At 40.1% G+C, this 14197-nt stretch overlaps 1 protein-coding gene across 3 annotated transcripts; it reads right to left on the bottom strand.

The window, feature by feature from the left end:
- Positions 1-2338: 2338 nt before the first annotated feature.
- LOC147153135 (serine/threonine-protein kinase 38) lies at positions 2339-13790 on the bottom strand. Of its 3 annotated transcripts, none has more exons than XM_086024695.1 (14): positions 13677-13790; positions 11908-12045; positions 11738-11789; positions 11513-11635; positions 11251-11334; positions 11044-11167; positions 10783-10937; positions 10181-10292; positions 9748-9809; positions 8733-8850; positions 8513-8636; positions 7424-7519; positions 6795-6889; positions 2339-4136 (listed from the first exon to the last, which is right to left on the bottom strand). In XM_086024695.1, the coding sequence occupies exons 2-14, from the start codon at positions 12036-12038 to the stop codon at positions 4000-4002; spliced, it is 1413 nt and encodes a 470-aa protein (XP_085880821.1). In that variant the 5' UTR covers positions 12039-12045; positions 13677-13790; the 3' UTR covers positions 2339-3999. The 3 variants fall into 3 exon arrangements, with proteins under 3 accessions (XP_085880821.1, XP_085880823.1, XP_085880822.1); XM_086024697.1 differs by having other exon boundaries at positions 10190-10292; XM_086024696.1 differs by lacking the exon at positions 13677-13790 and adding an exon at positions 13296-13664.
- Positions 13791-14197: the final 407 nt, after the last annotated feature.

The raw sequence follows: 14197 nt of genomic DNA, 5'->3' as shown, positions 1-14197 counted from the left end.
TAGGGTTTCAAACTACGGTTTCAAACTAATGTTAGGGTTTTGAACTAGGGGTAGGGTTTCAAATGAGGGTCAGGGTTTCAAACTAGGGTTAGGGTTTCAAACTAGGGTTTCAATCTAGGGTTTCAAACTAGGATTGGGGTTTCGAACTAGGGGTAGGGTTTTCAAACTAGGGTTAGGGTTTCAAGCTAGGGTTTCACGCTAGGGTTAGGGTTTCAAACTAGGGTTAGGGTTCCAAGCTAGGGTTTCACGCTAGGGTTAAGGTTTCAAACTAGGGTTAGGGTTTCAAACTAGGGTTTCAAACTAGGGTTAGGGTTTTGAAGTAGGGTTAGGGTTTCATTCTAGGGTTTCAAACTAGGGTTAGGGTTTCAAACTAGGGTTAGGGTTTTAGACTAGGGTTTCAAGGTAGGGTTAGGATTTCAAACTAGGGTTAGGGTTTCAAACTAGGGTTTCAAACTAGGGTTAGGGTTTCAAACTAGGGTTTCAACCTAGGGTTAGGGTTTTCAAACTAGGGTTAGGGTTTCAAACTAGGGTTAGGGTTTTGAACTAGGGTTAGTGTTTCAAACTAGGGTTTCAAACTAGGATTTCAAACTAGGGTTAGGGTTTCAAAGTAGGGTTAGGGTTTTAAACTAGGGTTTCAAGCTAGGGTTAGGATTTCAAACTAGGGTTAGGGTTTCAAACTAGGGTTTCAAATTAGTGTTAGGGTTTTCAAACTAGGGTTAGGGTTTCAAACTAGGGTTTCAAGCTAGGGTTAGGGTTTCAAACTAGGGCTAGGGTTTCATTCTAGGGTTTCATTCTAGGGTTTCAAACTAGGGTTAGGGTTTCAAACTAGGGTTAGGGTTTCATTCTAGGGTTTCAACCTAGGGTTAGGGTTTCAAACTAGGGTTAGGGTTTTCAAACTAGGGTTAGCGTTTCAAACTAGGGTTTCAAACTAGGGTTAGGGTTTTGAACTAGGGTTTCAAACTAGGGTTAGGTATTCAAACTAGGGTTAGGGTTTTAAACTAGGGTTTGGGTTTCAAACTAGGGTGAGGGTTTCAAACTAGGGTTTCAAACAAGAGTTAGGGTTTCAAACTAGGGTTAGGGTTTCAAACTAGGGTTTGGGTTTCAAACTAAGGTGAGGGTTTCAAACAAGAGTTAGGGTTTCAAACTAGGGTTAGGGTTTCAAACTAGGGTTTCAAACTAGGGTTTTGTACTTTAGGGTTAGGGTTTCAAACTAGGGTTTCAAACTAGGGTTAGGGTTTTGAACTAGGGTTAGTGTTTCAAACTAGGGTTTCAAACTAGGGTTAGGGTTTCAAACTAGGGTTAGGGTTTCAAACTAGGGTTTCAAGCTAGGGTTAGGGTTTCAAACTAGGGTTAGGGTTTCATTCTAGGGTTTCAAACTAGGGTTAGGGTTTCAAACTAGGGTTTCAACCTAAGGTTAGGGTTTCAAACTAGGGATAGGGTTTCAAACTAGGGTTTCAACCTAGGGTTAGGGTTTCAAACTAGGGTTAGGGTTTCAAAGTAGGGTTAGGGTTTTAAACTAGGGTTTCAGGCTAGGGTTAGGATTTCAAACTAGGGTTAGGGTTTCAAACTAGGGTTTCAAACTAGGGTTAGGGTTTCAAACTAGGGTTTCAAATTAGGGTTAGGGTTTCAAACTAGGGTTAGGGTTTCAACCTAGTGTTAGGGTTTCAAAGTAGGGTTTCAAACTAGGGTTAGGGTTTCAACCTAGGGTTAGGGTTTCAAACTAGGGTTAGGGTTTCAAACTAGGGTTCGGGTTGAAAACTAGGGTTAGGGTTCCAAAGTTGGGTTTTAAACTCGGGTTAGGATTTCCAATTAAGGTTTGAAACTAGTGTTAAGGTTTCAATGTAGGGTTTAAAAGTTTGTTTTTGGTTCCAAATTAGGGTTAGGGTTTCAAACTGGGGTTAATGTTTAAATGTAGTGTTTCAAACTAGGCTTATGGTTTCAAAGTAGCGTTTCAAACTAAGACTACGGTTTCAAAGTGGTGGCTTTAAACCAGGGTTAGGGTTTCAAATTAGGGTTAGGTTTTCAAAATAAAGCTTCAAACTAGGGTTAGTGTTTCAAAAAAGGATTTCAAACTAGGGTTGGCGTTTCAAAATAGGTTTCAACACTATAGTTACGGTTTCAAACTTGGGTTAAGGTTCAAGGGGTTAGATTAATAAATTATCTCAAATTGTGTAGGTTTATGGTATACATTTTTTGGAGGCTCATCTCACATTTGTCTTAAATTCGATTAAATCTGTGCCCATCATTCTCAATAATTGAGGCGTTGACGAGACAACACCATTAAGTGCAGAGTATTTCATTGTCGCTTCGTAAAGAAAATGACACAAAACAGCACAAAGTGGTTTAAATAATTATAATGTACATCCACCTTCCCAAATCCCCTCACTCAAACTTCAAGATGACTACAGAAGCAAACACACACACGAGCGCATCCTTTGTAACAACACACAGATCTTAGAACATCAACATGGACTGTATTGCTTTGAAAGCGACTAAGCACAATTGCACCAGTAACAGATCACTTCCTTTAAAAAAAAAAAGTACCCTGCCAAAAGGAAAACGTCCACTGAAAGCTTTTCTAAAATACAATGTGCTCATTGTCTTCATATATTACAGGCGATAAACCTTCACACAAGATATGGAAGCCAATTTGTTCTCATAAAAATAGATTAAATGTCGCATGGAAGATGTAAAAAGGCAATATGATGATAGTCAGAAAATACTTTGCAATGCTAAAAAGTCATACAAGCAAGCTGTGAGCTCTGAAGTGTGACAATGTGATAATGTCCTCGGAATCAATGTCACAGCTTTTGGATAGCATCATTTGCATACGTTGGACCGAACCTGACTTGTGTGAGTGTACATCCAACAATTGTAATTTCCATTGGTAAAATTGATTACATCAGTTATTTTAAAGACAAAAGGCCATCTTAAAACCAAACAAAACTTGCCTTGATGTCAATTCAATGACTCGGGTGTGATCGAATAAAATTACAATTCCTTCCACAGTTAATTCTTGTACATTCAAACAATCAGCATTTGGAATTATTGTCGTAAATGAACTAAAAGTGTTACACCTTAAGACTTACGGTACATTCATTTTAGAAGACAGCATATTGGATATTGTGGACATTGGAGCGGTTTAGCCCTCTAATTACAGAGTGAACATAACGCGCGTGCACATGCCGGGGCTGAGAGTGTGTTTAAAAATAAAGCGCATGACTCTACTTTCAACTAAATTCACACAAAGGCCTGTCTTATGTCGAGAGCAAAGCAGATTCAGATTGGTTTAGTTTGGACAGGAAACCCCGATGGACGTGCTCCTCTCAAGCTTATGCGGGACTTACAGGAGACTCTTGAACTAACTTCGATGGGAATTTCTTTTTTTTTTTTTTTGTAGCCCCCACCCCCAAACACATCACATAAGGTGCTATCATGCTGGACTAAATATGTAACATGTTGCTCAATTCCCTCTTGTCATCATCAAGCAAAACTTGTATAAAAACATCCATTTGCAGTTATTACGCAGCAACATGAAGGAGAGGTTCTTGATGCAGTCTTTGGTTGGACATCATTCAACACGCGCAGCCAACACATTTGGACAAAAATCCCTGAAGAGAGCACTTGACGCCTGTCAAGTGTCTACTAAACGCGTACAAGCGGTGAGAAACTGAAACTAACGAGTCCGCTGAGGGAGCGAAAGAGGGAGAGCGGTGCTGGCTTTGAGGAGGGAATGTGATGGAGCTGGTATTGGAGTTCAAAACAAACTTCCCACCGCCGCGTCCACTGGCATAAAAGTTAAGAGAAGAGAATCCTTGGAAAGCAGAAAGGCGGCCCTGGAAGCATCGGACAAAGTCAAGATGGAGAGAAATGAAGGCAGCAGTTTCCACGGTGCAAAGCGATCGACGGGAGCCCTTTTCCAAACAAATTCGGCGTCTCCCGGTCCGGGTGGGCGTGCCGGGACAAGTGTTAGGACAAGGACTTGTTGGTGAGGCAGCTTCATCTCTTGGTGGACTTCATGTAGGATGGGATGGCTCCTCGGGCGGTGAGGCCTTCGAAGCGCTTGTAGGTGTAGTTGATGAACACCCAGTCCTTATTCTTCAGGCCGGCGTCCGAGTGGTTGGACACCTGAGTGGCTGCAGGAAGACACGCACACACACACACTTATGTCAGGTCAATGCACATCACTGTGGGAGGGACATTGCAAAAGACGAAAACAGTAAAATGCTTGTTCAAAGGGAACATGGCAAAGAAAATGTCATTCATCTCCACTACTGTTTTTGGGGCATATTTTTAATAAAGAGAAGAGAACTATACTGCAAAATATAAACATATAATAAACGCGTATCTTTAAGATTTTAATGATACTACTCACTTTGAATGATGCAAAATTATTTTAAATGGGAAGTCAACTCCAATTTTTTCTTTGCAATACTGTTTTATGTGCCCCCACTCGACTAAACATGGCATTCTGATTAATATTGTGTTTGGGGATATGAATTAAGCAGCAAAATGCACCCATTTTTATTTACCTCAGGGGGTGGCCATTTTATTACTTGCTGTCGACTGAAAATGACATCACAGTTGCTCAAGGCCCAGGTAACGACCCAACCGTACCTGAGCAACTGTGATGTCATTTTCAGTCAACAGTTAGTGACTAAATGGCCACTAGGGTTAGGGATTCAAAGGAGGGTTTTAAACTAGGGTTAGGGTTTAGATGTAGGGTTTCAAACTAGGGTTTGGATTTCAAAGTAAGGTTTCAAACTAGGGTTAGGGTTCAGAAGCGGGGTTTCAAACTAGGGTCAGAATTTCAAAGGAGGGTTTCAAACTAGGGTTAGGGTTTAGAAGAAGGGTTTCAAACTAGGATTAAGGTTTCAAAGTAGGGTTTCAAACTAGGGTTAGGGTTTAGAAGTAGGGTTTCAAATTAGGTTTAGGGTTTCAAAGTAGGGTTTTAAAACTAGGGTTAGGGTTTAGAAATGGGGTTTCAAACTAGGTTTAGGGTTTGAAAGGAGGGTTTCAAACTACGGTTAGGGTTTAGAAGTAGGGTTTCAAACTAGAGATAGAGCGATATGCTTTTTTCAGGGCCGATACTGATTATTAGTAGTCAAGGAGGCAGATAACTGATATTTGGAGCCCATATTCATTTTCAGTGAAAAGTAAAATATTGGAATCATAATCTAAAGAAAAATGTACTCTTAACTTTGTTGTAACATTTTTCAGAATGTTTATTGAACAATGTTTCAGGTTTGCATAATGGTGATTTTTTAAAAATCATTATTACAAGAAATTTTTGACAGTATACATCTCTGTTATAAAATTCTAATAAAGTTCAGGGAGCACCCAGGATTGTCAGCATGTCTTAAAAAGTAAACCTTAAGCAATAGCTCCATGAAGTTTTGTACAGTAAATGAACATTTCAAAATGACAGAAAGGTTAAACTTTCACATATTTTTGTTTTGAGTTCCACATTTTTTAATTGATTTATTATCGGCCAGCAGAGTTTTAAAAAAGGCAGATGCCGATATTTGTCAAAAAGTAGGGGTGTAACGATACGCTCAATCACATTTCGGTTCGGTTTCTTGGAAACTTTGGTTCAGTATATATATATTTTTTTGTACCGGAAATATACCATACCGAAAAAAAGTTGTTGTTTTTTTTATATGTTTATTTTGAAAAGATGACAAGTAAACGGTATATTCTTTAGAAAAAATAAATAAAAGTGAACTATTCGGGTGATATGCTAAGAAATTACACCAGAATAAAAAATACACTAACAATAAAGATCTCTTAATTTTGTAAATTATTTAGACACTGAAATCTTTAAACACTCAGCAGCAACAGCCTATGACACATCCAAGTATTCAAGTTAAAGACAAGTTGTCATTACAGTACATATATACACTTTTTGTGATGAAAGAAATGCATACAATAACAGTTACAATTATTGCTAACTATATTAAAACTCTTTTTATAATGAAATCTTTATGAAATTATTTACACTTTTTAGGCATTGAAATCTTTGAATGTACAACAGCATATTGTAACGAATTGGGTTGTCTGTGTTGTGGTCGGATTTGTCTTTTGCTGAGTTGTGATGTTTCCGAGGTTCATGAATGCATCGTACGGCTAGTGAGAGGAGCAGCGGAGACGAAGGAAAGAGCTGTTGTACTTTGTTTTTGGATAAAAATACTGCTTGCTTCCTCGTCTAAGAAACATGAAAAAACGGATGATGTCGTTTTAAGTGTTAGACGTGTTAGCTACAGCATAGCCGCAGTTCTCATGTAGCAATGTCGGCACAACTTTGGGACTTACACATACCTTTCCCCATCGGCGATTTTAACAGGACAGCCAGAATGTTCTCAAACAGGAGACTGCAGTGTACGGGGGACCTTCGAGCTCTGGCTTGTTTGCGTATTCATTTGCTCCTCTTTAGTGCCGCTGCTCTCATCTCCCGCGTGCAACAGTCAATAGCGCCCGTGCGTAATCTCGCGCTAGTAAGTGGACCGAACCGAACATGCCATACCGAAACGTATTAATGCACCCATGTGTACGATTACATCCCTATCAAAAAGCCAACCAAAAAGGTGTCATTTTCAGTCAGGAGTTAGTGCCTAAAATGTACACCCCAGCCCACCGCACCCCCCCAGATGGATAAGAACGGGTGCATTTTGCTTCTTAACTCATATTCCACAAATGCAATTGTAATCAGAATGCTGCATTTAGACTAGTGGGGGTGCATACAACAGAGAGTGTGGTTTCTTTGAAATGGGCAATATGCGACAATGCAATCCTACCTGTTGGTGTGAGGATGTCAGAATCGGGGAACTCGTCAAAGTTTGAGGTGTCGTCGATGCTTTTGATCTCAATGGGGATTGCAGCAGGCCTTTCTCTGAAAAACCGAGCTGGTCGTCATGTTCATTCATTTTGTCATCGCACAACTCCTGGACTGTGTGATGTGCAACTACACTGTGTTGTATGTACTCAACCTACTACATGAGGCTCAAATCACAAGACAGTTGTGCGTCCTTGCTAGTTCCTGTGATAATTAATCATAATAGTTAACCATTTACAGTTAATTATTACAACTGCTCAGGGCTCAGGTAAAGACCAATCATGACTCAGCTTCAGAAAACAGGTCAGCTGTGATTGATCGTGATGTCATTTTCGGTCGACAGAAGTGACAAAATGGCCGCCCCCAGAGATGGCTAAAAAGGGGTGGATTAACTCTTATTCCACAAATGCAATATTAATCAGAATGCCGTGTTTCAACTAGTGGGCCTGCTGGGAAAATATTCTTGAAAAAAATATGTTTGGGTTGATTTCCTATTTAACAAAGCAAACATGTCGTCACCTGATCTTTTCTGCACGTTTATAGTTTGAGCTCATCATGAGTAGGTGCAAATTATTACTCCAATTTTCGCACCTGATATGGTCATAGTCCACGCCCTCAAAGAACGGATTGGACTTGATTTCTTCCACGCCAGCAGCACCGGTTCTGTGCTCCTCTTCGCAGCAGAACCTGTCAAAAGACACCCAAAAACAAGACATAGTTGATTAATGCAGAAGTAAGCGGTCAATAAACTCAAGCTGAAGCTAAAATTGCTGTTTATACTCTTGCGTGACTATTTGCATGTGTTATTGTAGCTGGGCAACTCATCGGGATTTTGATTGTGGCTTCTCACCATCTTAAAAACATTACAACGTAAGAAAAATTATTAATGTGTCAAACGGTGCAGAGTGTTCCCGACACTGTGAAAGTACCCTGAATGCACCATGTTGCTCGTGCATCAAGCATGTGACGTACGTGAATCTGCCCTCCCTGTGCATGCTTTAAATTGTTGGAGTTAACTATAAATCTAAAGACACCACAAAAATAATGACACACGTCATACATTTAAATACAAGACATGCTTCATTTTAAAAACCTCCTAGTGCTAACGCTAAAGTCAAGGTAAAATCCCATTGACATGCTAACAGGAAACTGAAATCGACTTCTGGGACTTCAAATAAACATTCACTCACAAACGCTATAGGAACACATATGTAGATACAGGTAATATAAGTTGGGATGCGTGATAACTACACACATGCATCTGTCAACGGTCATCAACAAAACTGGACCGATTAGAACAGCCACCTCAAATACACCAAGCCTGTGCTGCATGACAGCACGTAAATAGGCACTCATCTCCAGTGTGAGCTTTTTAATTAAATGTTTTATTTATTTTTTAGTAAACCTAACATTTTTTTTATATTTGAAGACTCAGAACTATTATTGTGATTACAACTAATACAATACAATTTACATTCTGGGGCTTGATTGCCTTTTTCGATGGCCAGGTCTGCATTGTGTGCATTACGTGATGATTCTGACATGATGAGGGTGTTTTGTTTTGTTTTTTGGATTAATTTACTTTTTGTGTAAATACGATTAAACGGTAGCGAGCATCTCTGACCCACTGCATGTAGAACACTTACAGCAGAAGTGAGAAAGTGATCCAAGCGGTCCTACCTAAGGATGAGGTCTTTGGCCTTTTCAGAAATAGGCACTTCTGGAGGAAAGATGAGTGTCTCCCGCCAGTTCATCACTTTCCTGTACGTCTCCTGAGGCGTCTCCGAGCAGAAAGGCGGGTAACCTGATCAGAGCGTAGAGCGCACACACAACACGCACTATTGGTACCTTATCTAGCCCGGTGTCCAACTTAGCTCCTGAGTGTCCCGGCAGCTCTTACCTATTAGCATCTCATACATGATGACGCCCAGACTCCACCAGTCACAGAGCTTATTGTATCCAGTTTGCATAAAAACCTCAGGAGCAATGTAGTCTGGTGTTCCCACGGTGGAGAAAGCCTGAAAGGGAAGAGCTCAGGGTGAATTAAAAAATAACCACAGGAGCTGGAGTTCAAGTTCTACCTTCTACAATTAGGTTCCAATGTGCAAGACTATCAATACATTTTTTGATGCCAATGACCGCTTTTCCACATGAGTGATACAATAAAGAATCACTTAAATATCCTTATTATTCAAGGTGGACAGTACGTGTAGTTTGGATACAGTGGAACAGTCAAGTTGTGACTGCTTAATGTCATAATTATTTACTACAGTGCATATTTAAATATTTCTTGAGCCCACGTGGCACCAGAAGTAATGGTTAAATTTCCAAGTTGAGGATTAACACAAGGTAAGCAGATCTGCATCGAGTTTTTACATTAGATAAACAGCACATATTTGATTGCTTGGCAAAGTTGTTGGAAGTGCAGGGGCGGTGTTTGGCAATATGTCCATGTGCCACAAATATGCTTTTGTTGATTTGGGCGCTGGCTTGTTTTCCACACTCTGGGCCCTGCTTCCATGAATAGAAACCAAAAGGCACACACACTCGCCCGGCTAGAACCAGCTATTAGTTGTTCATTCAACAAACTATGCAAGTTTCCGGGTAATACATGAGAAGGGACGCATGCAAAAAAAATAAAAATAAATAATCGGCCAGCCCCTATACTGGCTTGATTTTGGTGTGGTGTGTGTGTGTGGGGGGGGGGGGTGGGGGGGGTGGGGGGGGTGGGGGGGTGGGGGGGGTGGTTTAAGATGCAAAAAATGTCATTTCCTCTTAATGTTTGGGGTAAGTTGAGGAAAAATAACAATTTTCGGCCATTTTGTGCCAATGTCATTTACATTAATTTTAATATTACAGGCTGTTTTAAACAGTAAGTCAAGCAATGCATTGTAAATGTGCTTCCTTGTTCGTACCAACTGCCTCCTATTTCTCTTCCAGGTCTCTGCTTTTCTCTTGGAGTTCATGTTCTGAAAGGCTGTGAAGGGACAATCTATCAGTTTTACAATGCTTTCAAACAACAACAACAACAAAAAACAGTACACTAAACATTTCATAGCCTATGTTCAAACACAGAGTGGGAACGTGTATGGTAAAATGTCCATAAACAGTTGTCTTTGATATTTTAACAGAATTGTTAAAAAAACTACCTTGATTTCTTTTTGAATGACTTGGACATTATGAATTAAAAACATGGCCTTACAAAATTGAAGAATTACAATTATTGGATTTGAGAATGGTTTCCAATACCTTACACACAATTTCAATCTGATTCTAATCAAATTGTGCCTTGACCTGCATAAACACAAATTACATCACTGATAATGGAAAAGGAAAAGGTTGCCTGACTTTGCTTACTGAGGTCACTCGGCAAGCTATGGTTCAGGTTCTTGTAGAAATCTGTACAATGTGCTCTCTTCAGGCCCGTGCACAGTCCAAAGTCAGACAGCTTTACATGACCCTGAAAAAAAAAAAAAATCAATACAGAGAGCCCTTAGCACATTAAGAAACGTACATGTACTCATGTTGGGACTGGGCTAATAACTCATTTTAGTTTGTTGCTGAGAATGATTTCATTTACATACATTTTAGGATGAGCTGCATGTACTTTACAAAATCAGTCAGTGTTGCCAAGTTAGTGACTATTCAAATCCCTCTCAGTCACCTCTTTTTGTTTTTCAAAGTAACTAGGGGCCACATGCCCGCTAAGAAACTGAACAGCGTAATCATTGCCGCATTGTTTTTAATATAACAAGAAAGCAGCTCTGTGAAAGGCAATCACAGAGTCACTCATGCTGAACATTGCCAAAGTCAAAATGCCCATTTATTTGTTGCAAAAGCATTGATTTATCGACGTATTGGTTGCAGAGGTCAATATTTTGCAGAGGTCACCTTGTTCTGAACGTGGGCTTAAATGGATGAATTACAAGCAAAAATGCATCGTAACATACCTTGGAGTCCAGCAAGAGGTTGTCTGGCTTGATGTCTCTGTGGATGAAGCCCAGCTGATGGATCGAGTCGATGGCCAGGACTGTCTCTGCGATGTAGAACTGAGTGGCCTCTTCTGTCAGAGTGTCCTTCTTCATCAGGAGGGTCATCATGTCTCCTGAACGGATACCAGCAACACCATACACATATATACTCATCGCTCATCATTCATCACGTTTTATTTATGGCTTTTTGTTCTATGGTGTTAGCGGCAACGCTCATACCTCCAGGCAGGAACTCCATGATGAGGTAGAGGTTCATCTTATCCTGGAAGCTGTAGAACATCTTGACCACCCACAGGCTGTCTGCTTCTACCAGGATATCCCGCTCAGCACGTATGTGACCCACCTAACATAATCGAACCGACCATTAAAAGTGAGTAACACCAGATTAGGAACAGCACTGCCTCACCAGCAACACAGTGACCTCACCTGTTCTTTCTCCAGCATGTCAGATTTGCGAAGGATCTTCATGGCATAGACGTGGCCGGTGTCTTTCTTCTGCACCAGACGCACCTGCAAGAAAGCGAGACAAAACACTGCTGATACAAGCCTGATGAGCACGTGAGCTGATTTTATGTGGCCTGCGTGACGTACGTGTAGATGTCATTGACAATCTGTTATCTTTGTTAATGTTTATCCAAATAGAGAATGCTGAGGACACAGATCCAGTACGCATAAATGGTGGTTTCACCTCTCCAAATGCTCCACGGCCGATCACCTTCAGGGACTCAAAGTCTTCCAAACCCAGGCGAGTACGCTTCAGACGAAGAAAGTCGGTCTCTTTCCTTGCATGCTCAGTACGTCGACGGCTTTTCTGCAGGCACATCGTTGTCATCATTAGGGAGACATACAATAATGTGAATTTTTTTATCAATTATTATTAAGTCCAACAATTCAAAATTGGATAATCACTCACTTCTTCATCAGCCAAGCCTTCTTGATCCATCACCTTCTCCAGTTTCTTCTGCCTGAGCATCAACTTTACAGTTTACTACAGTTTTTGACCTTAGGCATTTCTACCAAATATTTTACACTGAATGCTTAGTCCAGTCATTACAAAGAGATTGTTTAATCTGTCGCTGTTACCTCATCTCTCTTTCCTCGTGCTGGGCAATGAGGTTGCTGTAGAAATTCTCCAGGGTCACCTTGGCCATGGTGACACGTTCCTTGGTGTGGTTACTCATGGAGGAGCATGAGCTCTGGCCCGTCATTGCCATGCTTTACCTGAAACAAGACACGCGCCACACACAAACAAGGTGAAGGTGATCTGCATCCGGTGTCGTGAACACCAAAGCCCAGACTAGTTCAGTTCTCACCGCATTGAGCCTGTGAAAACTCGAGACTATGATATCATGCACAGACTGATGCATAAAAAGAGGAAGGAAAGCGTGTGGCAATGTGACAGCAGAATTATGAAGAAACAATAAGGAAATGTGCAAGAACAAGGTGGAGTCACTCCATGCACATACTTGTATGACAAAATAACATGTTGATGAAAAGTACAAAGATATACATAGAACAGTCTTTAGTTATTTTAGCAAAATGCATTCTTAGTCCTAATGTTCAATATGGTCAAAAAACATTTTGAGGCAGCTACACTGTTCTTAAATGATTGTACACATGGAAATTAAAGGGCGAGGTATATTGTCCAAAATGCTGGCAAAAGAATCATTTCACAAACAACCTCAGGCTTGAACAGGTGAGGCTAGATGAAAAGAAGATTACTTCCACTGAACAGAGTACAGTATGTTACATGAAAAGAGAGTGGTTTATTCTTGTGTGATGGAATATTACTTGCTCTCTTATGCATGTTAAATGTTTATGACTGAAACATGTTATATTCTATTCATTGCCGCGGGGATTTGGAGCCTATTCCAGCCAACTTTGGGCAAACAATCATACACAACTATGGACAATTTAGATTATTCAATTAAACTAGCAAGCACGTTTCTGGAATATTAAAGGGATTCCAGGTAGTGTTTGATGTCATATTGACAGTATTAAAGCAGTAAGCGACTGTTACACAAAACAAATGCAAATAGTTTTTGATATTGATTGGATTTATCCTCTGTGAAAATTAGACTAAAAGAGAAGTTATCTTGCATTCTGTATATAATTGGACCACTAATAAGTCTTATACATCTGGACTGGCTTTCGTAACAAACATATCAAGACATTAACAATTTTCTTTAGAATGACAAAATATTACGCATTTAAGTTTCTGTCACGTAAAAATGAGATGTGCGTGAGACGACATTACATTTGGATTCAGTCACGCATGACTAAAGCAACACGACCGAAATAAAGAGCAGTACGTCGACACGTAGCGTCAACTCCGAGACTGTAGGTAGTGGAAAACAAGGACATGCATGTGACACCAACCAAACGAACACGGAAACACAGTTCATCTTATAAGCAAATCGTCTATTTGGATCGACTCGATGTCTTGAAGCAACAGTTTCAAAAAATGTTACCTGCTAGCCTTAGCTTCTTAGCTTCCAAAAGTTCCAGACTGTATCAAGTTTTGAAGAGTAAGACACGACGGTCCATAAAATACAGTTCAGGCATTTTATATTGTACTTGTTTTTACTGCTCTTTCAGCGACGGAGCATTTTCTTTAAAAGTTTCGTAAACTCCTGTCCATGTTAAGAAAAAAAACACCTTGATGGCAGTTAGTTGGCTAACCCTCGTTAGCCACTTATTTGCTAAAGTAGAACCGAGGCGTTTGGCGTACGGAAACACTTTTACAACAAACTATCTTAACATGTCAGAATACAGTTTTGACGTATAATCAAAATACGAATGTGTTTGTCTTGGATCAAAAGTTGAAAGGTTGTTCTTTGAACGTCTATTACCTTAATCGAAGGTGTTGTGGTTGCCGCTTCTTCCTCTACTGAACAGCGCCCAATGAAACATCCATAGTGTGGAGTCAGTGGGACACCTAGTGGCCAAATCCTGAAACAGCTCCGCAGCCTTTAAAAATGTATCCATGCATTATGTGATCCGCTTATCCTTGCCTAAAAACGTAATTTCAGAGCTACAGTATGCTATCAATTGTATATCGATTCAAAGATTCATCTTTACGTTTCAAATATCAATCACCTATTATCCAGGTTTGTTATTCTGACCAAATTGACAATATATTGTCAATTGTCAATATAGTGAGCTACATGATTCTGCAAGTATTTTAGCGTTTGAATGCCTGAAGACCTTACAAACTCAAGGATTCTATACCTAATTGCCAGAGAATTTATTTGTAATTATTTTTCCCCCATCTGCCAAATATGGTGCTTAAAACACAACATATTCCGTCAAATGCAGAAATGAAATATTGAATAAGTGTCAGGGGTGGCACATGTTCGAATGTAGCATCTGA

The sequence above is a fragment of the Filicampus tigris genome, chromosome 1 (assembly GCF_054856515.1).
Source record: "Filicampus tigris isolate MCC_2025a chromosome 1, RoL_Ftig_1.0, whole genome shotgun sequence".
In the NCBI taxonomy this organism is placed as follows: domain Eukaryota; kingdom Metazoa; phylum Chordata; class Actinopteri; order Syngnathiformes; family Syngnathidae; genus Filicampus; species Filicampus tigris.
The sequence above is the reverse complement of the archived record's forward strand: the minus strand, read 5'-3'. Positions and strand labels throughout refer to the sequence as shown.